We start from the raw sequence: 24078 nt of genomic DNA, 5'->3' as shown, positions 1-24078 counted from the left end.
ATGGTGTGGCATTCCACACCCTTCCCAATCTATGTCTCCACGTTGCAACCCTATCAAATGGTGCATTAATAAGCCACTACCTACGTGCCATGTAGGCAATTCCACCTAAGAAATCTTTGAAATTGCATTTTTTAAGCAATTCACCGAAGCAATGCATAAAACCTTTGAAATAATTGGTGTCTCTGAAAGTGGCACTAGTAGGCCAGTTATCCTTAATCCTATTCTTAAATTCCTTCATAAAACATCTTTCCCTACTTGTCAATACAAATCTTTCTTAAAGATCCTGCATTTGCAACCAATTGTTACCACCAAGGTCTCGCATATCATAAAAAATCAGTATGCCTTTGCTATACATTTTTGGACAACCCTTGGGGATGTCTTAAAAGGAGGAAGTTCATCCTTAAGAACCCAATTTGAGAGCCCTAATGATCTTCCTAATGATACCCATCACCATACAAAGATTTGCACCCTACCCAATAAGTATTTGCAGTCTTTAACTTCCAGATATGAACCATTATGGATAACAACTCTGATTGAGGAATCTTCAAGTGACAGTCGCTTAAAAGCACATTCTTCCAGGGAGAGTTGATATTGCATGAACCATTTTCATATATCCAATATCTTGCTAGTTTAGTCCAAGGTTGACAACATCCTAGTTTTAGAAGGCATTTAGTGCATAAAGCATTGCATTTTACATTCATTCCCTTTAATCCTAATCCCCCATTCTTCTTGTGCTCCACAACTAACTCCCATGGAAATGCATGCCAATGTTCCTTGCATAGAAATTCCCTTATTAAACAATTGATCCTCTTAAGCACATTCTTTGATGAAATGCCTTTTGCAACTTGAATTCTGCTTGCAAAAGACAATTTGCTACTCTTCCACTTGTCAAACTTTGCTTCAAACTTGTCAAACTTTGCTTCCAGCTTAGCAATGCACCAGCCAAATTTATCCTTTAATGAGACACCCAACTCGATTGGGCATCCAAGATACCTTATTATATATTTAGGTTGAACCCATTTAAAGTTGATTTGTGAGCCCATTCTGGTAACTCATGCCATCCCACAAGCACTCACATTACAATAGGTTTATCCCTTGGCTAAAAAATAGGGATTTTGGCATTCTAGAGGCAAATTCTTTGCAAAATTTGTGAGTTTTTGAGAGAGCAATGTCAAATTTAGTATGAAAAGGGAATAATCCTCAAGTACTTGTTTACTCCTTTACCATAACATCCTAGAAAATACAAGTTAGCCTCTTTCTAGGGGGGTTGCAATCCCCTTGGAATATGGAAGCAAAATGCTTGCTCATCTAAATAAATCAGCAATATGCCATACTCCAAAGCAAGGCGTGCATGAATACAAGATAATCCCCCTTGATCCCACAACTAAACACCACTATTATTTTAAAAACCAAAGTAAGAAGATATCGCACTAGTCATCGTCAAGATATTTAAAGGTTCCATGCCTTCAAGACTCTTCCCCTCTAATTTTCTTCCAACCAATTGTAGCGTCCTCTCATCCTCTATTATGAGAAACTATTTCTCAATTCTTATCTTGAAATTAAGCAAAGTATTTTGCGAATAGGAAAGAATCGCACCAAATGTGGCGGGGGTTCTATCGACATTCTTATGTGGTTTAGTTGAGGGACGCCTGGCTAAACAAGTGCCATTTAATAAAGTATTGTGGGTGATGCCATTATGAAATACTTGAATTATTTGGTAGATGCATGTGATGACCATTTCTGAGCATGTTGGTACTATGACGAGTAGTCATGAGTATTTTGGTGTATGCCATTGGGATGCTAAGTGTTGAAGCTATTAGTATTTAATGTGCGATGCAATTATTTACTAATATGCTTGGGTTTCATGAGTTTAGGTGATGCTAAGGAAGATTATAAATATTAAGGCTCAAAGCAACATTGGCAAGCGTTGGCAATTATTGGCAAATATTTGAAGTATAAGGCTGTGTGCCTCGCCTTGGTATATTTGGTCATACGAATTAATGACCTTGGCGCAATTGTTGATTGCTATTGATAAAGGGCTTGAATGCCTTTTACATTTATGGATTATGATCTTGGAAGAATGGTGTCAAATCATTGTGGATTAATGTTTTATGCCATGCAAAGGCTTTTGCAATAATGGCCAAGGGCCTATTTCAAAATGTAATAAGTGAGAGTGCTCTAAAGCCTTCCCATTATTTTTAGGCATGTATTTTGGATGTAATACACTCAATCATGAGTAAAGGAGTGAAGAAGAGAAAAGTATGCATTAAAGGATGTACAAGAGAAAAGGATGGCTAAAGGCAAGGACATGCCTTGGCAATGAGAGGATCAAGTATCCTTGTATTTTGGCTCATGCATTACTTTAAATTTAAAATATTATAAATACTCAAGGTGTGGGATCACGAGAACGCACCTTGAGGGGGGAGATTATACCCTATTCTGCCTTGTGTCCTCTTCCATTTCATGGTTTTACGTTCTTCTCTTTCATGTATTTTAGTGTATTTGTATTTTTAAGCTAATGAGAATTTTGGCATTTGCAATTTACGTTACATCCTCATAAGGACCTAGCATCACCTGAACAAACGAAACTAGGTTTTGTCATTGGCCGTGCCCAATACTCTTCATTCACATGAAGTGCATGATCCAATGTTGCATCACAACACACATCAAGTCTAGCACAATAAATGGATGTTGGTATCATCACCTCGCCAAGCTGCCATCATGAAGAAGGAATTCTTTCCAAGTCCACCTATTGATCAAGCTTGTTACTATCAATAGTATTTATAATATCTCTCTCATTTCAAGAATAATTCATTTGTCACTTACCACTCGATGGCATTCCATCATCTTAAAATCAAGTAAATTTCATTATTGGTAAGGAGGGTCTAATGAAATCATGTGCTAAATCCATAAATTGATGGCATCCATCTTATGCTTGATTACAGATGATATATAACCATTGTAATGATAAACAGAGATATGAACCATATATACGTATAACAATTCATGAAAATCTCATCATCAAAATGGAATGACTAGCACTCAAAAACATATCTTGAAGGACAAAAAACATGCTCCTTGCCAGACATGGATCCTACTAAGAGACTCATTGTAGTACATATACACATGCATACCTGCCAGCTCATGGCCCCTTATGACTATCACTGCATGCACTACCTCTCCATCATCTCTAGTTGGAATACAAAAACAAGGACACTATCATAAGTGGCAAGATCAACCACAATGAAGGCAACATTTACAACCTTGGGTGGACCCTATTCCATATTGGTGTCTTGGCACTTGCTAGCCAATCGACACAAGTCCAAGGTAACCCATGCTCTTGGCTTTCATTATCCCTTTACAACGTTTGTTGCATGGAAAGGAAAGTTCTACTCTTCAATGTTGCTCTTGTTGCATGAAATTACTCTTTAATGCTCTCGAAAGTAGAATTGATAATCTTGTTTTGGAAATCTTTTCTAACCTCTTGCACATCCCCATGTACAATTATCACATTTTCCATCTAATTTTCAAAACAAGGTTGGGGATGGATTCCCCAAATCATCTTTAAAAAACCATGAAATGTTGGCTAGACAATAGTTTTTTTTCCTTGAGTTATGACAATTTTGAATCTGCACAATCTCATCAAAACAAAAATGGCATGTAATGAAGCTACCCAACTTTGTATGTTGACTCTTGAGCCATATCGTCCATGCCTCGCAACCTCTTTTTGTCTCTACCCAAATCATCAAATTTTCCTTGGTCGAACCCACTAGCCCCTTTTCAATTTGATGCATCTGCACTGTGTCATCAAAACAAAAATCACCTGTATTGAAGCTACCCAACTTTGTATGTTGCCTCTTGAGCCATACTGCCCATGCCTCACAACCTCTTTTTCTCTTCCCAAATCCTCAAATTTTCCTTGTTGCAACCCACTAGGCCCTTTTCAATTTGATGCATTGGCACTCCACTGCTGACTATCATTATGTCCTCTCTATGCCTAAAGGAATTCTCTTTCTCATTTTCAAGATAGTTTCCTGGCTCATAATCTATCCACCATGGATAATTTTCAATCTCCCATTCAGATAGGCCACGTGGTTTATCTAGGCTCCCTAAACAAACCAAACATTTTATGACCTGCCCCACTTTCCCATAAATAAAGTAGTGCACACTACTACCTTGTGAAGCATACATTATTTTTTCATCGGCAATTATTCTCCATGTTGCCATCAATTTTTGTCTCTTTGAGAGGAAATTATTCTCCATCAGCATGTTGACCTACCTTATACATAACCACAATCAATGAGAACAAACTACGAATGCAATAGACATAGAAATTAAGATGACAGATAGTGAAGACACATTTGGACACCTATAGACAAGTCTCTTTGCAAATTTAGTAATCTCATATTTCTTCTCTCCCACTTTTGGATTTGACTGGATGCATGACTAACAATCCATAAAATACTGATGGCTATCTTGTTGACATAATCTCTCAAGATAGTCATGCAAAGGTTCTAGGCCATGATCAGCACGTGGTTCGCTTCTCCCTCCAAATCATGCTCCACATGCGAGAGTATTTATCTCTGAGGATTGCACGTTGATGTCATTTGGAATGCATGCATTTCTAATCATCTCCAACTTCTTTAATCCAACTTTATATCCAATCCCTTTCAAGTTATTGCTAGTAATTAGGTGGAACCAATCATCACCTAGCTTTGGATTCACAATACCTAGCCATTTGGTCATCTTGGCTCCCACCTCCTCTTAGCAATGGATTCTAGAACTATCATCCTTCCCTATTAAAATACATGCAAAATGTAGTGGGAAAACAATGGATGCATGAAAAGATAACCTTAAACAATTTGATGCCAAAATAATACCTTGGTATTTGATGTCTCCTTGTTTCACACCTTGATTTGCTCAAGCTCCACTTCTTTACTTCATAGTGACTTCCCACCATTGACGTATGCAATGTTATTTCAAAAAGCACTCATGAATCACTACCATTATTGGGAGAACATGATGTGGTAAGTTCTTTATAACTTTTCTCAATAGTTTTTTATTCATATAGAGATTTATTTTGACACATTTGAACATATTATAATGTTTCCCTTCATTGATTTGATCAATAGGGTGAAGACTAGCATGTTCTTGGAACAAGATGATCCATTCTTTTGAAATTGGCTACTTCTCTTCATTTGAGAAGACCAAAATAATTTTACATTGTCCATGCAAATAATGTGTTTCATTTTCCTGTTGTGGCTAGAAAACTTAGGTACTGTGATGGTAATAAAGCCATCATCAGCCCATACTAGAAGCCTCAACGTTTGATCAACGAGCTTCTAGATTTGTTCACTATCCAGGATGATTGGGTTTGTGATTTCTTTGTAGGGATTGGAACAACCATTGTCTGTACTCAATTTGCTTATGTCCCAAAGCAATATCATTTACATTTCCCTTTAGCTTGAACCCATAGGGAATGTCTGCAATGGCTAACTTGTACCCAAATCTAGGAATATTAGCAGCAAAACCTTTCATTTCACAACAAAAAACATTGTAGTGATTAACTTTCAATGGGCAAGAGCGAGGGCTGAAGCTCTTCATACTCTTGTCCTTCTCCAGAAGGACCAGCCCTTCTCGCCTCTCCTTTTCAAGCGTTGCTTTGTGGTTTGCATTGGTGCAATGGATGCTTTATAAGCCTTTTGGATGCATTGTGATCCTTGTTGGGTGCATTGATAGGCCCAGATTGCCTTTGGGATGCTTTATTGATGGATGTTTAGCACACATATGATATTCTATGATGAGGGACAACTTTGACACATTGTAGTTGATGCACTCATAGTGCTATGCTCTCTTGGATGAGACATTATTGATGCTTATGCCCATGAATGGTGTTTATGATTGAGGCATTTGGCTCTTATTGGCCATTTTTTTGTCATTGCAGGTCATATTCTTGGTATGTGCATCACATGTGACTGGAGTAGGAACTCCTTTGGCTTTCACAGAAGAAGTATGTTACAAAAGTATTGTAGCATTTCAATATGGAGGGGGGGAAGGCAGTAAGTACTCCATTGCCTCCATATGTGAAATTGAGTCAAGAAGATAGTCCCAAATTAGATGAGGAGAGGGCCATGATGTCCAAGGTTCCTTATGCATTAGTGGTTGGGAGTCTTATGTATGCTATGATAGCTCTACTAGACCAGACATTGCATTTGTAGTGGGAGTTGTTAGCCGATATATGGCTAATCCAAGAAACTTAAGAGGCATTGGGAGGTAGTATGAGGTACATGAAGGGTACCAAGGAGACATGTATCTGCTTTGGCAAAGGAGAGATGCGTGCACTTGGGTTCACAGATTCAGACTATACAGGGCATGCGGATACCAGGAGAACCACTTCTAGTTGTGTGTTCACATTTGCAGGTGGTGCAGAGTTGTCAATGTCTCATGCATAGAAGTGTGTGGCTGAATATGTTGTAGCCACAAAGGGTTGCAACGAGGATATATGGGTTGATTGGCTAGAGGGAGATTTGGGGATTCATATAGGTTGTACCAACATTGCATAGTGATTCCATGAGTGCTATTCAGCTAGCATGGAATCCAATCTTTGATGCAAAGACCAAACACATTGAGGTTAGGTAACATTTCATTAGGGAGGTACTTGAGGACAAGTGCATAGAGCTTGTCAAGGTTCATATAGATGATAACCCTACAGATATGGTGGCAAAGAGTCTACCTAGTCAGCGGTTTGAGTATTGTCATGTATTGATGGGCATTGGATAGTATGTCCACTAGTTGTTCTCCCTTAAAGGCACATTGGCTTTTAAGTGGGAGGTTGTGTGGGTTAAAGGCCATTGTACCTTAACCCCGATTATGTACAATACTCAGACACATATATATATGGATGACATAGAAGATTAGGGTGGTTTGCACCCACCAAAAACTTGTGTGGCTCTCTTCAGGCTCTCCCTCTCTCTCACCCTCTTCCACTCTGCTTCCATTGAGCGCACTCTCACGACCTCAAGTGAACGAGGTACTAGGGTATTTTATATGTATATTTTGATTTTCTAAAACATTTAGGGTATCTATTATTAATAATATTTGAATGTTTTGACATGCAGATCAAATAAATAGTGCTCTTAGGCACCATAGAGAGCAACATGCCCAAGAACGATCAAAGTTGGCAAAGCATATAAGAAAGTGCTTGAAGAATCCAAAAAAGTATTTTGGTCTCTTTATGGATGGTATGGATCAAAAGAAGACCTTTTTGCCTCAATTTATGAGAGTTCCAAAAGATGTGAAGGAAGAGACATTTGTGCAAATGCATCTCGTGGAATGTCTTGTGTATCACAAAAGGCTCCAAGCTAAGGTGTTTTTCACCTATCCAAATATGCATAATGATGCAAATCTGTCAATCACAAGAACTCATCACATCATGGGAAGGCCCCCTTACAAGAACCCTATATATTCAGCTTGATAATATAGCAAGAGAACAAAAACCTAACATTTCTTATGTCCTTGTGCATGCTTGTGGATAAGGGAGTTGTTCATAAGATCAAAGTTGGATTTCTCTTGGTTGATCATACTCATAATCAAATAGATCAAATGTTTAGTACATTCTCCAAGAATTTGGAAGAAATAATGCATTCACTTTGGAAGAGATGATGGATCTTGTGAAAGAATCTTATTCGCCATGGCCTCAAGTTTGTCACTTGAAAGAGATCTATGATTTCATGAGATTTATTCGAGGTGGACTAGGTGATGAATATTGCATCAAGAGATTGAATGACTTGAGCTTTCAGCATCAACTTCTCACAAAGGAAAAAGCAAATCAAAGAACATATCTATATGGTAAGCAATATGCCTCTTCTCTAGATTGGGTACCCTGGATGGCTTGCAATTTCTATCTTTCGTTCAAGTCCGTGAAATTCATGCTTCAATGCAAGAACCTCTAGTGATTGAGAGTGAGGTAACGCAGGCACAAGCTCAAGGAAGGGATGTTGACTATGAAAGGTACAGGTCTAAGAAGAGAGGTTAAATAGAGAAAGCAAAAGCATACTCTAGAAGTGCAAACAGTGGAGTGTGGTGGAATACTTTCGTTGAGGAACAAGCCCTCATCCTTGAAAGGTTCAAGAGGAACACTACTACTTTGTGCAATGATTTGGTATGGCCAACACCTTGTCCTCCTTCAGAACAAGTTGTACAACCTCAGATTCTACGAGAAGAGTTCACTAAAATGTGGGCAGATTCTATACAAGATTTGAAGGTTGGATCCATGATTGCAACTCTTACTCAAGAGGACCCTCTTGGGCATCCATTCTAGATTGCAAAAGTGATAGAAATTCAAAAGTCTATGCAAAGGAAGGTAGCTTCCATTTTTGTACAATGGTTTAGGACTACACATGCTAATCCATTGAAAGGAAAATATGCTCCAGAAATAGTTGCATATCCAAAAAAGAAAAGGGCAAGAAGGGGTACCAAAAACCAGCCACGATTGGATGTTCTTGACCTTGGAGAAGTAGACATACTTGTTTATGATTTTCAACTTACAAATGATGGAAGAAGAAAATAGATATCCTCTTTGAGAAAGTTTCATCTTATGTGACATCTAGTTGTGGATCCTCCTCCTCTAGACGCACATGGTTCCAAATGGAAGCAACACTAGGTCTTCACAGGGATGAAGAGAATGTTCTTATTGATAATGTGGAGGAGGTTGGATCATCCACTTTTGGATCATCATCAAATCATGACAATGGCCTTGATGATGATGAAGCTATAGGTGTGGATACAGAAGAGGATGGACTTGTAGAGTGAGATGGTTTTTGGTTATGTGGGAACCTCCTAATGTTCATCTTTTTTTGAGTATCATTGTATCAAGAAATTGCCCAACTTCTCAATTCCTTTGATAAAGTTAGTAAACTATAGGGACTATGCATTGTGCTTTTTAAACTTGTGTAAATTTTGACAAAACAAAAAAAATTGATAAGAATTTAAATACTCTTAAATTTAGGACATTTTTTTGTATATTTTTTTCACATAGTGATACTATGTAATACTAATTTTAATTATGATAAACAAAGTATCAAATTTTTGATTTTGAAAGGAACATTCCATTGAGTTCTTGTTTGTGTTCAATGTTACCCAATTTATACACAATAGTGTTATTTATATAGGCCTCGAATCGGGTGCTTGTAGATAGGTCTGGATCTAATGTTTCCCACGTAACACTGAACTTGGTTCTTCTAGATAGGCCCTAATTTAATTTTTAAAGGCATGGACCTAGCTTTTCTAAGCAAGTTCTAGTCCCATGTTTCCAAATATTGCTCGGATTGGATGTTTGAATGCATGAAGATTGATGCTCTAAACAAGGGTACTATTCCATACAAGGATACTGATGTTTACATGCAAGACTTGATCCTTCCAGGCAGGACCCAATCCAAAATCTCTAGGTAGGCCTTGGATTTGATATTTTTAGATATTTCCCCAATTTGATGCTTCCAAATAGGCAAAGATTTGAATTTTCTAGCAAGCCCAAATTTGTTTTTTCTAGATAGGCCTTGAATCTAGTGTTTTATTTTATAGTCTTGGATTTTGATGGGTATCATTGGCTCAAAGACAAGGCCAAGATCAAAGAAAGTTAGGATGGTTGAGAGTTGTTTGAGTACAAGATACCCCAACAAAAATGTTGCCACTAGGCTTGGTAACTCCCCAAACCTACACTTCCATGCCTAACACCAATCGTGTCTAGCCTTGGTATTTGGCTAGTGTGACCCTTTTTACATACATGAAGGGGTTTTCACTTGGGGAAGGCAAAATTGACCCTTCCCTTATGCAAATTTCACCAAAATTTTTTTAATAGCTTCATCAAGTCAAAGCTAATATACTTGTGATTTTGGGTGTATTACAAAACTTCTACAAATTATTATATTTTTTCCAATTTCCTTTACCAATCCTCTAACAAGTTGAAGAAATTTCAAAAGTAAATCCCATTAAAAAAAACCATTGGATTTTAGATTTACCACTTGCTCCACATACCCTTATGTTTTCGTTAACCACCTATCACATTAAATGTTAAAAATAATTCAAACTTGGCCAAAAAAGCTATGGTACACCAAAAAATACATTTTCCTCTTAATTATTAAACATAAAAAATCTATTTTAATTAGATAAAGCTTTCAAAAAAATCTCAAAAAATCAAGTTAAGATCTATAATATGTGATGTGCCTTCATATTAATTTGTAGCACCATTTCATGTAGAATGAGTAAGATACTAATGGTTTAATGTCACATTGTGTATTTGCTAAAAAGTGTGAGCAACCTTATGACCTACAATGACATCAATGGAAAAGCAGAGTTATATATCTCCGATTTTCAATCGAACCATGTCATTGTGTGCAAAAATACATGTGTGATGTTGTGTTATAGGACTTGAAAGAGTGAATCCTTAGGGAACTAGGTGAGATTACCCATTTATCATGCAAAATGGTATGTTTTTCACCCCTGAAAAGTTCGGGTAGTGGCCAAAAGGTGGACACCCTTAGTTTGCAACCACCCGCCTAACCATGCAAATGGTGTCTAATGGGTATGAAACTTTGCATGAGCATTAAAATAAATAATATTAAGGCATATGTAAAGTCGACTACCCATTTTACAAAGGCACATACAATGGGAGCAAGCATTTATACTCAGGTATATGAGACGAGGTGGAAAACAAGAAAGTAAGCATGTTCACCCATGCAAGTGGTGTCCGATAAGTATGAAACTTTGCATGGGCCTTAAAGTAAATAATATTAAGGCGTGTGAAAAGTATAGTACCCATCGTACAAAGGCACGTACGATGGGAGAAAGCAGATGCACATTTTTTGATACTCAGGTATATGAGACGCGGTGTGGAAAAGGCACATACGAGGGGAGCAAGCAGATGCATATTTTGTGATACTCAGGTATGAGACTCGGTGGAAAATTATAAAAAGCATGCCCAGCTATGCAAACAGTGTCCAATGGGTATGAAACTTTGCACGGGCCTTAATGTGAATAAGATTAAGGAGTATGCAAAGTATAGTACCCATCGGACAAAGGCACGTGCAATGGGAGCAAGCATATGCATATTTTTTGAAACTTAGGTATATAAGATGCGGTGGAAAATAAGAAAATAAGCATGCCCATGCAATGGTTTCCGATGGGCATGATAATTTGCATGAGACTTTAAGTAAATAAGATTAAAGCATGTGCAAAGTATGGCACCCATCTGACAAAGGTGGTGCTATGTCCCCTACATACCCTTGAGAACCATCGATGGTGACATTCCTCTACTATTGATGTGACATTTTCGTTCTATCCATCTCTCAAAATCCCTTAGATCATTATGCCATGCATCATGGGAAAAATGTCCAAGGTATCATTATAAGTCCCATAGTGTTGGTATATATCGATAGTGTGTTAGTGTCGGTGTATACCAACACTAAAGAGTGTTGGTATGTACTGACACATATACCAACATAAAACCCATCCGCAGGTTATCCTGATGGTTTTCATGCCTGCGTGTGCTAAACAGTGAGGGGTAAGCATAAAAAAAGGATGAAGGTGTAGTAGTGCAGCTCCATCACTTGACACCTTGTCCTCCTCATATGGCGGCTTAGATGTGGGGAACTGTGGAGAATTAGACCCACTGCTTCATAAAGAGACAAGTTTCATACTTCAAAGCTGATCTAAGGTTGAATCCAATCCAATTAGGCATTGAGGAGTGTTAAATATGCAATGCTTATTGGCAAAGCAGAGCTACGGTTGGTTCTAATCCAAGTAAGCATTAACGAGGAGTGCTAAATATGCAATGCTTATGACCTGTGTATATGTGTGAAATATGCGCTGCTTAATATGGGCTATGCATATATGTGTATACTCCATGCTAAGTGTGTGCACAAGTTAGCTATAATGAGAGATTACTTATGTGTTCTTGTATATAATGTCCACACATTAAATGGATAGAATAAGGTAGAATGTGTATTATAGTTTGTAAAGTACACTTTGTGTGATCTCCCTCTGGGTACCCCCGTTCACTAGTTTGTTGTCATTTTCACTTCTGTAGTCTTTAATAACTTTTGGTACTAGTGTGGCTATCCATTAGTTAGAAATTACGAGAAACTAGGAGAATTTTCCATCGAGCATCACAATAAGCATTGCTACCCCCATTACTTAGAAAATCGGAGATTTTTCTCTCAATTTTTTATTGAGCATTACAAGATTTTGGGAAGAGAGCACTAGAATAACATAGCACCGCAACCTTGCCAATTGGCCTTATTGATACATGTATCATTGTTTGTGCATTGCAATATTTGTATGGCCACTGGCTAGCAACTTATCAAGGACCTTGCAAGCTACAAGAGGAAACTTTCCATGAGAGAATAAAGTAAGCATGTAGAAGAATTTCTACCATCGAGCACCCCTAACATTGTCAAAGAATGTAAGATCGTGCTGAGCCTAGTGCAACTAGATGAGCATATGAACTATGAAGGCTCAAAGCATAGAATAAAATCCATGAAAGAGATGATGAGCAACTATGAATCAATCTATTTCAAATCTATGCTTTTGCAATACAAGAGATAGGCTTCTTATAGAGAGAGAGCCCTTTGAATAGTCAACACCTATGGGATCCTCTCATCAATGTCTCTCCTTGTGAATATCCTTGATCCACATCTCCACATCATGTAGTCCACATCCTAGGGTGGCTACTTTAATTCTTTCCTATACCATACCTTTGCCTTTAATTTATGTGCACATGGAACCATACCTCAACACCTCCCCTTGGTGCCATGATCCATTGGCTACTACAAGGTGGTCAGATGTGAGTTTACATTCCATCACCTCCCCTTAGTGCATGCATTGCTACTTAAGGTGGTCAAGTGTGGCTTTTACATGTCAATACCTCCCCAAGGTGCTTGCTACTTGCAGGTGGTCAGGTTTGTTTTACAAACATGTGGGCTAAAGGTGGAAAGGCTTTTGCTTCTCAATACATGTTGTCGATGGTGTTCTCTTCTTTGCTTGATGTAGCTTGATGCATGATGCTTTGTTCTTCATGTTATTTTAATTCTTTATGTGTGGATACCATGTTTTGTGCTATGGTCATCTCATACACTTGTGCTTCTGGCATGCTTTTTGCGTTCATGGGTTGCTTTAGCATTTGTCGGAAAGGTCTTACCATGAGCTTCGTTTTGCTTCAATGGTAGTATCTAATTGCATATAATGATTCTGACTTGACGGGCATGTAGAGTTCGAAAAGACGATCACTTTTCTTTTTTAGAGTGTGTCCAAATTCTTCTTGGATTGCAAGTTACAGCTTGTCGAAATTTTTGATAAAAAGGGGCCATTGATGATGTGGCATATGGATTCACATGCTGCTTACAAACTGTGCTTGGCAGGGGCTATGTGCTTAGGTGGCACTTAACTAATCCTACCCCTAACCATGGTTATTGTGAGTTACTTGACCATTGACCAAGGTAAGGTTAAACTAACCTTAGTAAGGCCAGAGACAAACCAAGGGTACTTCTAACTAACCCTGGTTATAACTACAATGTGTCAATTGTGGGGAACCTTAGGAGAGAGTGAAGGATAAGGTCGGTGATAGACCTACGTTGGGAGTCATCCTGTCTGCAATCAAAGAGCGTGTTGCAATCTGTGCTGTCATAGAAGGACTAGCAAGGTGGAGGCTTAGATTCTATCTACTAGTTACAGGAGCTTGAGTTCTATCTAGTGCTTACAGGAGCTTGGGCATAGTCTATGGATTGATGGAGAGGTCTGGAGCCGTCGCATCTGCTTTGTCATAGGAGATGCTCGTGAGCAGCCCATTGGCATTGGAATGTAGAAGTTGAGGTCGCAAGGATGTGTGCAGCTCTGATTGATAGATCTACAGGTCTGTGGTTTGCAATCTTGTTGTTGGTGTATGCTATTCGTTCTCTCTCGGAAGACTGGACATTTTTACTACAATTTAGGAGCATCTTGCAGTGAGCCAATTGGCTGGTGAAGGGTTGAAATGCTATAGACAGCTCGTGCAATTGGAAGTGGATATCTTGTACAGCTATTGGTCGTGTCTCAGCCTTGGAGCGATGATGAACTTGATCGGAACTCTGTCAAATAGCATCGTAATGCTCACAGAATTGAGCACGTTCAATCTTACATCAAACACTCTCACCAAGGAGATTCCTAAACGGATTAGCAGTGCATAAGATTTCCAAGGACTCGCTATTGACGATAGATGGCTGGTACAATCAAGGTCGGATTAAAGACATTTTCCAAAAAAAACCCAAAGTGCGATTGTTTTGGTGAATGGACTGGGAGAGGCTGGTCGGTCATCTTTCCTACAAAGCAAGCCAATTGGAGCAAGAAGAGGGCATCTGCCTCTTTTTCCAAAACTAAGAGGTAATGTACTCGAACATCATTAGCTAGATCTCAACGATCATGACTTTTACCATGGAGACAGTAAGTTCAGCTTTTCCAAAAGAACAGCATTATCTAGTTTGGAAAGGATTTCAAAGAGTGGTACTACTAAAGAAGTTCTACAATGGTGAGCAAGTATTTACAGACGGTGTTTAAGAGCTATTCCTCTTCATGTGACCAAAAGAATAAATGTCAAGCAGGCATCAACAACTGACTAAGATAGAAAAGCTAGAATTAAAAGGCATTTGGAGCCATGGGTTCGTGGAGAACTTCTCTTTTGTGATTCAATTCGTGCTTTCACTATGGCTAAGCAATATGCTGATTGAGAAAGAGGGAGGTGAAGAAATTGGTAACAATTCTACATGTACATCCTCACAACATAACAGAGGCGGCATTAATCATGATGGAATCAGTGATGCTAAGGCAGTCAGGCTTCGTCTAGATAGATTCTCTCTCTCTCTCTCTAAGAAGGAATGTCAATGAAACCTCAAGAGAACTCTCGAGATCTAAAACTAATCTAGGAATGGGAGCAATCCTAGTGAACTACTAATGAGCTAAACTAGGAGAGCTAAACCTATGCTTTGATACCATGTCAAAGAATGTAAGATCATGTTGAGCCTAGTGCAACTAGATGAGCATAAGGACTACAGAGGCTCAAAGCATAGAATAAACTCCATGAAAGAGATGATGAGCAACTACGAATCAATCTATTTCAAATCTATGCTTTTGCAATACAAGAGATAGGCTTCTTATAGAGAGAGACCTTTGAATAGTCAACACCTGTGGGACCCTCTCATCCACATCTCTCCTTGTGGATATCCTTGATCCACATCTCCACATCATGTCGTCCACATCCTAGGGTGGCTACTTTAATTCTTTCCTATATCATACCTTTGCCTTTAATCTATGTGCACATGCCACCATATCTCAACAAGCATGCCATATCTTGAGTCAGGCTTGCAATGTAGAGATGCTAGCAAGTGCCCATTGACATTGGAATGTGTGGGGCCCATCGAAAGGGCGTGGGGGAGGGGGTGCTAAGTGTGCCACATGTGTGTAGGAGGTGGCAATCATTGCTAGTCGGGTAGCAATAGTAGAAAATAGGTGTAGAGAGGCTTTGTGGCACACTGATTGGTAGCCCCTTGAGTTAGGCTTGCAATGTAGAGATGCTAGCAAGGGCCCTTTGACATTGGAACATGTGGGGCCCATGGAAAGGGCGGAAGTGGGGGGTGCTGAGTGCCACATTTGTGCACGAGGTGGCGATCGTTGCCGGTCAGTCATCATCTCATCAGCGGCAACAGTGAAAAGGTGTAGAGAGTGCTTTTGTGGCACACTGATCGTGGAGCAAGATAGATAGACATAGGGGCAACTCAGGTAAAATGGCAAGGTCGCCGCTCAAGGTGACAACCTGCAAAACCACGTGAATCGGTCCAAAGTTCACCATCACTACTAGCTGGAATGCCCTCCCTTGGTGCTAAGAGAGCATTCCCATGAAAGAGATTTCCATAGCCAAAATTAGTGAGAAGGAAGAAAATAGGTTGTTAGCAAATTATTCGCCTAGTTCTACGGGCTGCAATTTCTCCCTACCAATATCGTAAAAACCCTTGATGTTAAGCATACAAATCTAGGTGAAGCGAAGAATTCAGAGAGTTTTGAGTGAATGGTAAAGTTCAAGGGAGCTTGAGATTAGCGTGAGAGTCGCTGAAGAGCAGCGTGAGCAAAGGAAAGGAGCGAACACTCTCTTATTCCCTTGTCGTCTTGAGATTTTCTAGGTGTAAACTCCTTTTGCAAAATAGCATTGACATGGGGATGTCCTCTATGCGAACCTTGACTTGACGTTTCGGAAGGCCACATAGGTCAGAGCGAAGGCTTTGGGATGCCGCCTATCGCCGTCAGATAGCTTGGGCACATGCCCACCTAAGATAGCCATCCGATAAGAAACCTGCCTATAGAAGACTATTTGAAATAGGGGCACATGTTTATTAGAATTCGGTGAATTCGGCTGGACTGCAAACGAAATTCAGGGCACATGATCCAGTAGCAGTAGGAGGCCAATAGAACGGAGGAAGCAAGCAGAGGCACCTCATTGGCTGCTCATTTCTAGCCTTGCCTATTGGTGCACCTGCCTTGCATCCGTGAGGCACGGTTTCGAGGTTCCGACTTCGGCCCGTGACGGGATTCTATGCTAGGTAGGCAATGAGAGTCAAAACCCCTTCACAAGAGCGTCATGGTGCCTAGGGTGAGAGTGTTTGAGCCATAAGAGCGGGGAAGGGTGTGTGACACATTCTAGGGTTTGCTTTGGGGTGAGGAGTTGGCGTGGTATATAAAACGAGGAAGTGCATACGCTCAAACATTTGCTTACGCACATTTTGAAAATAGCTTTGCGATCGATCGTCCTCCGGAAAATCTTGTATCTGCGACTTTCTTGAAGCTGTTTCACAATTTGCTTCTGTTGATTTCTCGCAGGTATTCCCTCAATCCTTTCCTCTTTCCATTTTCGATTTCATTTCCGGCCAATCGATCCATCTTTCGGTACTTTTCTTGCTCATTTCTTTCAGATATCGCTCAATCCTCTCCTCCATCCATCGTACGTTTGATTTCCGCCCAATCAATCCATCTTTCAGTGCGTTTCCGTCACCGTTCTTCGTTTTTTGCTCCAATCCTGCAGTAATCGATGCATTTCATCCCGCCTTTTGCATCTGCATTCAATCCTGCAACGATTTTGTTGCACAAATCTCATTCCATTCAGCCATGCAGGCATCCTTGCTTCGACAATCTGCCACCCGATATTCCGGCCTTCCTTCCGTTCAACCATGCAGGCATCCTTGCTTCGACAATCTGCGACCCGATATTCCCTCGGGAACTTGCTTTGATCAGAAAACGAGCTGCGGAATTCTTCGCCATGGCTCCAGGATTGCGCTTCAACTTTTCCCGCAGTTATGTCTTAAGCAGCGCTGGATTGCTCTTATTTTCACTGGTCATGTCCTTTTGGGCCGGTAGTCCTGAGCTTTCGACGGCAATAAAGAGCTATGGCAGCACTTCGACTGCGTCTGAATCGGATGCAGTCTCATCGGTGGCCCTGAAAGCTTCCGTCCTATCGGACTCTTCTAAAGGCCTGCGGGACAACTTCTACGCCTTCTCGTGCCCTCAAGTAGAGGCCATTATTTTCACAACGGTGAGCGCGAATCTCTTGCGAGACCGCACTTTGTCAGCTGGACTCCTGCGAATGGCTTTTCATGACTGTTTCGTTCAGGTATGTCGCTTCTGGTTTCACTTTCTTGTGGGAAAGCGTGGGAGCTTGAAAAACATCTGAGGAGGAACAAAGTTTATTAATTCGATTGTGCGGGTGGTGCCAAAACTGTTTACGATGCGCTCTGCGAACCGCTTTGTTTAGTCTGAGGGAGAGGGATTTGTTCCGTTAATTGGTAAATGTCAGATTTCAACAATGCAACCTTCACTGAACGATGCGCAAACCTCGGAAGCTTTGCAGGGTTGTGATGGCTCGGTGCTTCTGCTTTCGGACATTGATGGCGGTCCTCCCGAACGGGATGCGGTGCCGAATATTAATTCTCTCAGAGGTTTCGAGGTGATCGATGACATCAAGTCCAAGCTCGAGGCATCGTGTCCAAACACGGTTTCATGCGCAGACATTGTGGTTCTGGCCGCCAGAGAAGCCGTGTCTCAGGTAAAGGAAACCAGCTGCGATGAAACTGCAGCGCAGCAGCGACCTTTGCGACTCCGTGTTAAGTTTTTCTTTTCGAAACCTCTGCGTTTCGTGTCAATCTTTCTGATGAAGATCCTGCGATATCAGGTTGGCGGACCTTTCTATAGTCTGGCCACAGGCAGAAGAGATAGTCGTAATTCTAACATGACTGCAGCCAAAGAGCAACTTCCAAACCCGGTCTTCAGCATCTCCCAAATGATGACGTCCTTCCGGAACAGAAGCCTCAACGACACTGATCTTGTCAGTCTGTTGGGTAAGGATTAACGTTCGCATCTACGCTGCGAAGCCACTCTGTTCAAACGCTAACGAATTGACTCCCCATCTTCCTGGCACCTCTCCTGCAGGGTCTCACACGCTTGGTCTAGCCAATTGCTCCTTCCTGACGAAGAGGATTTACAATTTTAAGGAGGGAATGCCTGATTCTCGTCTCAATATTAGTCTCTTCTTCGATCTCGCTAAAGCTTGCCCCCGCTCGGTTCCCGCCGTAAACTACCCTCGCCTTCCATTGGATCCTAATAGCAGTCAAGTTTTCGATAACAGCTACTACAAGAATCTCTTGACGAGCAGGGGATTGCTAGCCGTTGATCAAGCGCTCATGGACGACCCTTTTACTGCCTCCTTAGTGCGTAATTATGCTGCTAATGAACAACAATTCTTCCAAGATTTCGCGCGTGCCATGGTGAAACTGAGCAATCTTGCGGTACTTACTGGAACTGAAGGTGAGGTTCGCAAGAACTGTTCAATCGCCAACCATAAATAAGCGAAATTAACAGATGCCCAGCGCGGGATAATTGCAGTAAGGCACCTTCATTTGTAGGCAATACAAATTTTTAAGCCGATAGAGAAGAAAGTTGAGTTCGAACCATTCAGAAGAATTCATCAGTGTATCTGTGCAAGATCAATGTAGCAGAGACTTTTATTTTGGCAATCCAGGAATTCAAACTCGCATTGCCCTTTCCAGCAGTCTGTCTGATTTTGCAGCTCCATTCCGGCTCGCTGTGCCATGCTCCTAATTACTGAATCCCCAAGCTACTACTTATACTTGAAACATCATGAAAGCTAAGGCTCTCATGATTGTGCGCTGCAGTCCACTGAGGACATGGTCTAAACGAGTGAGTGTTTCTATTATGCTGATCATCAGTACATAGCCAAATGTACTGTAGTATGGAATTTTCACTTCTAGCCAGAATCATGCATGTAAATCAAAAGCGTTGCCTCCCACGGATCAAAAGATGGCGACAAAGATATCAATGTAACAGAGGCCATTCAAAACAGAAGTGGGCAACTTTAGGTGTTTTCATCCCTTTTGCACTTTTACATTGTCTTACATCGCCCATTACGTATGAAAAGGGGGTTTCAGCTTCCTCATCTAGTTGTAAACCTGCTAATTAGTGTTTAGACATTTTCCCATCACAAATGGCAAGTCTCTAAACTTATTAATGAGGTTTTATTAGCTATATATTTTTCCATCACGAATGAGAGGGGATTACCTCTAACTAGTTTGAGTTTTACACTACGTTACCAACTTCCATCACAAAAGTTGGATAAGTGGAGGTCACGAGTCACGACGCAAAGGAAATCTATTCCCCTCACTTATATTCCAAGTTGGACCAAAGGTCTCAAGTCTAGAGTGTATCCTTGTGAGTATTTTGGATGTCTTAGGGTATAAATCTCACATTCATGTAATGGCCTAAGAGCTAGTTGAATCTTTAGCCTCATATGTGCTCATATGTTGGATGCAATCAACCAGGCTTTCAAAGAAACAACCAAATTTCTAATGTAGCCAATTAACTGTGGCTTAAATGGAAGATATCCACTCCTTTGATTTAAGAGATTAATTTCACTAAGAATAGTTGAATATTATCATCTTAGAATACTACGTAAGAGGACTCAATACTCTATCTCTATTTCGCATCACACATATTTGAACCCCCTCTAACAGCAAGTCATAAAAAATGTGCAGGAGTCATGAGTGCATATTTGCAAAAGGTCATCCTTATTTGCTTAAGGTTTTGAGAAGTGGCTAGTTTTTGGAACGTGTACACATAGAAGTACAATCAACTCTCTATATTTTTAGTTTAAGTGTACATTTTGAAAACATAGGAAATTTCACAAGTTTCTATGTAAATAAAATCAAGAAAAAGGCAATATTTAATAGTACGTGTGGCAATATAGAGAAACATAAAGACAATTACTTTTTAAGTACACAAGAAAACCAATCAAGGTGTTAATCTGTAAATGAAATTTGTACACAACTTAAAAACATGCAATCTTCTTAGAACCATAGACCTTAATGTATCAACCATAGCAAGCCAAAATTCAATATGTACAAGTTTCACATGTTGTGAAAAAATTACTCATTGTAACAAAAAATATTAAAAAAAGGGAAGCAAAACCTACATGTACTATAGTCTATTTTCAACCATTTTTATATTTTCTATGCACAACAAAATAATTATCTAGAACTCTATGGAATGAAAGGGTCATATTCTGGCTCAATCTCCTCCTCTTCATAATTTTCCTCATTGACTTTCCATGGGAGGAGTGCTTACGACTCTTTATTCAGTCTCTCTAGCATTAGGATCATAGTCCACAAGATCAACAATGTCTCCAACATCTTGGTTACCAATGGAAGGTTAGGGCTCTCCTAATGCATTAAGAAATTGAGGCGGCATAGACTGTAGGCTTCTAATCCCAACCTATTTCATTTGGCAATTCCTTTAGGGTATCCCTCTTTGCTCAATGAACTTGACTTGTAGTTGGCTACACTCCGCCCATACCTGTAAAGAGGTCCATTATCCACTCTTCCTTGAGTGAAAGAAGATTAATTAAAGTTGGTACTTTTGTTGTGACACTTTATAACTTGCCAATATGACACCTTATAACTCACCATTGTTGTAATTAAACTTCTTATATGTGCTAAATCTTTTAAAAACATTTGCGTGACTTATTTTGTGGCAAAGTTATAACTGCTGCTAGTCATGGGGTTGAGAGAGCTGAGCTTTATCATGGTGATTAGGGGAGGGCTCATTGTATTATGTTTAGGGTTCTAGTCCCCCTTTCCCCAACCTCCCTACCCCCCCCCCCCCCACAACCTCCCTACCCCCCACACCACCTCCCCACCCCGATCCCAAGGCTACCCCACCACCCCTCACATAGACCCCGGACTCCAAGAGTAAGTACACATATTGTGGTCAAAACATGCATTTTATTCATTTCATAACTATATACAACTACACCATAGCTTTTGTTTCTCGTTGGATCCATTTTCTCCTTTGTATAACTCTACCTTGCAACCAACATGCAACTCCTTGACTCCCTATGGATGATTTCCAAGCACTATGCCTTCTATTCTTTGATACAATTTGAATAGCTTTTGCTAGTTCTGATGCCTTTGCCTTTTTCGACCTCAAAGTCCTACCTAGTAGACATCTAAAAAAATAGTCGAACATCACATGCAATGCATTGCTACGAGTGACACCACAGCCATGCCTTGCGTTCTTGAAGTAGGCTGTCTCAAGTGGCTCTATAGTGTGACTTCTTCATGTCACCTTGTGTATTCCAAATGGACAAAGGGCCCCAATTTTTTACAAACCATGGTCCATGCGCATAGAGAATATGCTGCAAACATGATTAAACATCATTTAGCCAACAAACAATTTAATAAAGCAAGTGCTAAATATTATGATGGTAATAAGATTACCATGTATGCGTAATGTATGTCTCCCCCCATTTTTCACCATTAATTACATAAACTCTTTCACAGCCATCCTGAACCTTTAATAATACATCTCATCGATTTAACCCTTGCGAAGCAATTTTATCAATGCATTTATCTTTGTCCATACTTTAGCTCTCAAAGTCGCTACTTGAGGATGTGAAGCCTTATTGGTCGTGCATTCACATAATGCTTTCCAGTATTCCTAACCCAAGGTACTTTGAGACAATGCATGTTTGTCTTTGCCAAGATTATTGTTGGATAAGAATCTCCTTGCCTTCGCTCCACCCATGGACACTTTGACAGGAAGATTCAGTGTTGCCCCAAACATTTTCTTGTCCTCCTAAGCTTAACATGTCCTCCATGGGAATCCCATCTCTGACAACAACTTCTTAGCTTCTGCAATGCACCATGCGGATACTTCTTGTGGAATCAAATTCCAAGCATAAACAAGATGCAAATAGAACATGTGCAGTTCTACATGTAAAATACATACGTGTACTCTCTCTAGTGGGATGGGCAAGATGGGATCCCACTTTGGATCGACCTCCCTATTGTGATTGGGGACTTACGTTTGGCTTTTAGAGAGAATGCCATTGTCCCATTGTAATCCATCCTTTTGCTTCCATTGAGAACACATGCAATAAAGGCATGTGAACAATGCATTTTCCCCTATATCACAACCATGCAAGCACTTGAGGGTTATTAAATCACCAGCAAGATGCCATTCAACTTAAAATGTTCCATGGCCATCTATTGTCAATGTTTGCGAGCCTTCCTCTTGTCTTTGAATAGTTGATGGGATTCTTGTTTTATCGAGGTTTTATCTAGAATCCACTTCAATGTCTCATGGCACTCTTTCGGAGTCTCAAATGCTATAAGCCACTTTATGTCTTTGGGTCAATGTTTGCTTGAGTGTAGCCAATCGTGGAACTATTTTCGGGGCCTACAACGTGCTCTTGGGTGAGATCTTGAATTTTGCGTGGACTCGCGCTCTCGTCGAAAATTTTCCCAATGTCATGATGCTGCACTGGCATAATAATGAGACACAATCTATTTATTCTGAACACTGCAAAGCTCAACACACAATAGTTCAGTGCTATATCATGCATCTCTGCTTCACATAGTGCAGTCTCTAGCCAAACCACCTATCATCACACAGCCTTTTGCTGCAACTTTGCCACGTGATGTTGGGCAGTGCTCCCATGCAGATCATGAAAATTCAAGGTTGCCTTGGATAGACCACCGTGTTGATTCTTGGCATAATAATGAGATGCAATCCATCATTCTGAACACCATCACACTGCAATCTTTGGCTTGATCACCTGTCATCACGCAACCTTTTGCCACCTATTACTGGGCAGCACACCCATGCTGATCACAAAAATTCAAGCTGGATTAGAGACCACCGTGCTAGTTCTTGGTGTAATAATGAGACGCAATCTATCATTTTGAACATCGACGCAACGCAGTGTCATGTACCGATTGAAGAATGCACATGTGTGGGAGAATGATGCATAAATTGAGAAGCATTGGCTCTCCAAATGGGATGGAAGGAGTGCCCACATGAGTGTACTTTTGCTATTGACAACTCTACAATGCTCATCCAATCCACAAACCACATATGAATGCATAATGCCTCATGCACACATTCCATGCATATGAGAGGTCACAACCTCTCATGCCTCTTGGGATCCATTCCTTGGGTATACCCCATTATTCTACCCTTAGCCTATGACACTTTATGCCTACCATTTATTAATGCACCCATGCATTCCTACCCATTCCTATCCTAGGACCTACATGTGTGAGTGCACCATTTATATTAATCAATTAACATATCCAATACATTATCCATATGGCATTTAGCCATTTAAACCTACCTAGCCTACCTTCTAATTATTACATTTGATCATGCTAGCCTAATACATTCTAGACTACAAAATCGTGTCGTGAGATGCCCTCTTGCTTGGGACATAGATGTCCTCATCTACTAGGTATTCCTCTTTGTCTTCATGATCTTTAGCACTCATTAGAATCCTGAATAAACTTCCATACAACATCTTCAATGTTTCATCTTCATGTCTAGAACTCCTGCCAAACAAGTCTAGCCTTAGTATGTTCCTTTAATTTAAATTTCAAAAATCAATAAGAAAGATGTAGTACTTATCTTTCACATTGTGTTGTCCATGTACTTCTTTGCTTTGGA

General features: G+C 40.2%; 1 protein-coding gene across 1 annotated transcript; it reads left to right on the top strand.

Moving 5' to 3' along the window:
• The first annotated feature begins 16806 nt into the window (after positions 1–16806).
• LOC147891957 (peroxidase P7-like) lies at positions 16807–19404 on the top strand. Its single transcript, XM_087388957.1, has 5 exons — positions 16807–16893; positions 17185–17680; positions 17918–18112; positions 18239–18404; positions 18496–19404. Exons 2-5 carry the CDS (start codon positions 17330–17332, stop codon positions 18909–18911), a joined length of 1128 nt encoding a protein of 375 aa, XP_087245083.1. The 5' UTR covers positions 16807–16893; positions 17185–17329; the 3' UTR covers positions 18912–19404.
• Positions 19405–24078: the final 4674 nt, after the last annotated feature.

This window comes from Dipteris shenzhenensis, chromosome 17 (assembly GCF_047967505.1).
Source record: "Dipteris shenzhenensis isolate YYH24624 ecotype China chromosome 17, Dip_SZ_1.0, whole genome shotgun sequence".
Lineage (NCBI taxonomy): Eukaryota > Viridiplantae > Streptophyta > Polypodiopsida > Gleicheniales > Dipteridaceae > Dipteris > Dipteris shenzhenensis.
The sequence above is the reverse complement of the archived record's forward strand: the minus strand, read 5'-3'. Positions and strand labels throughout refer to the sequence as shown.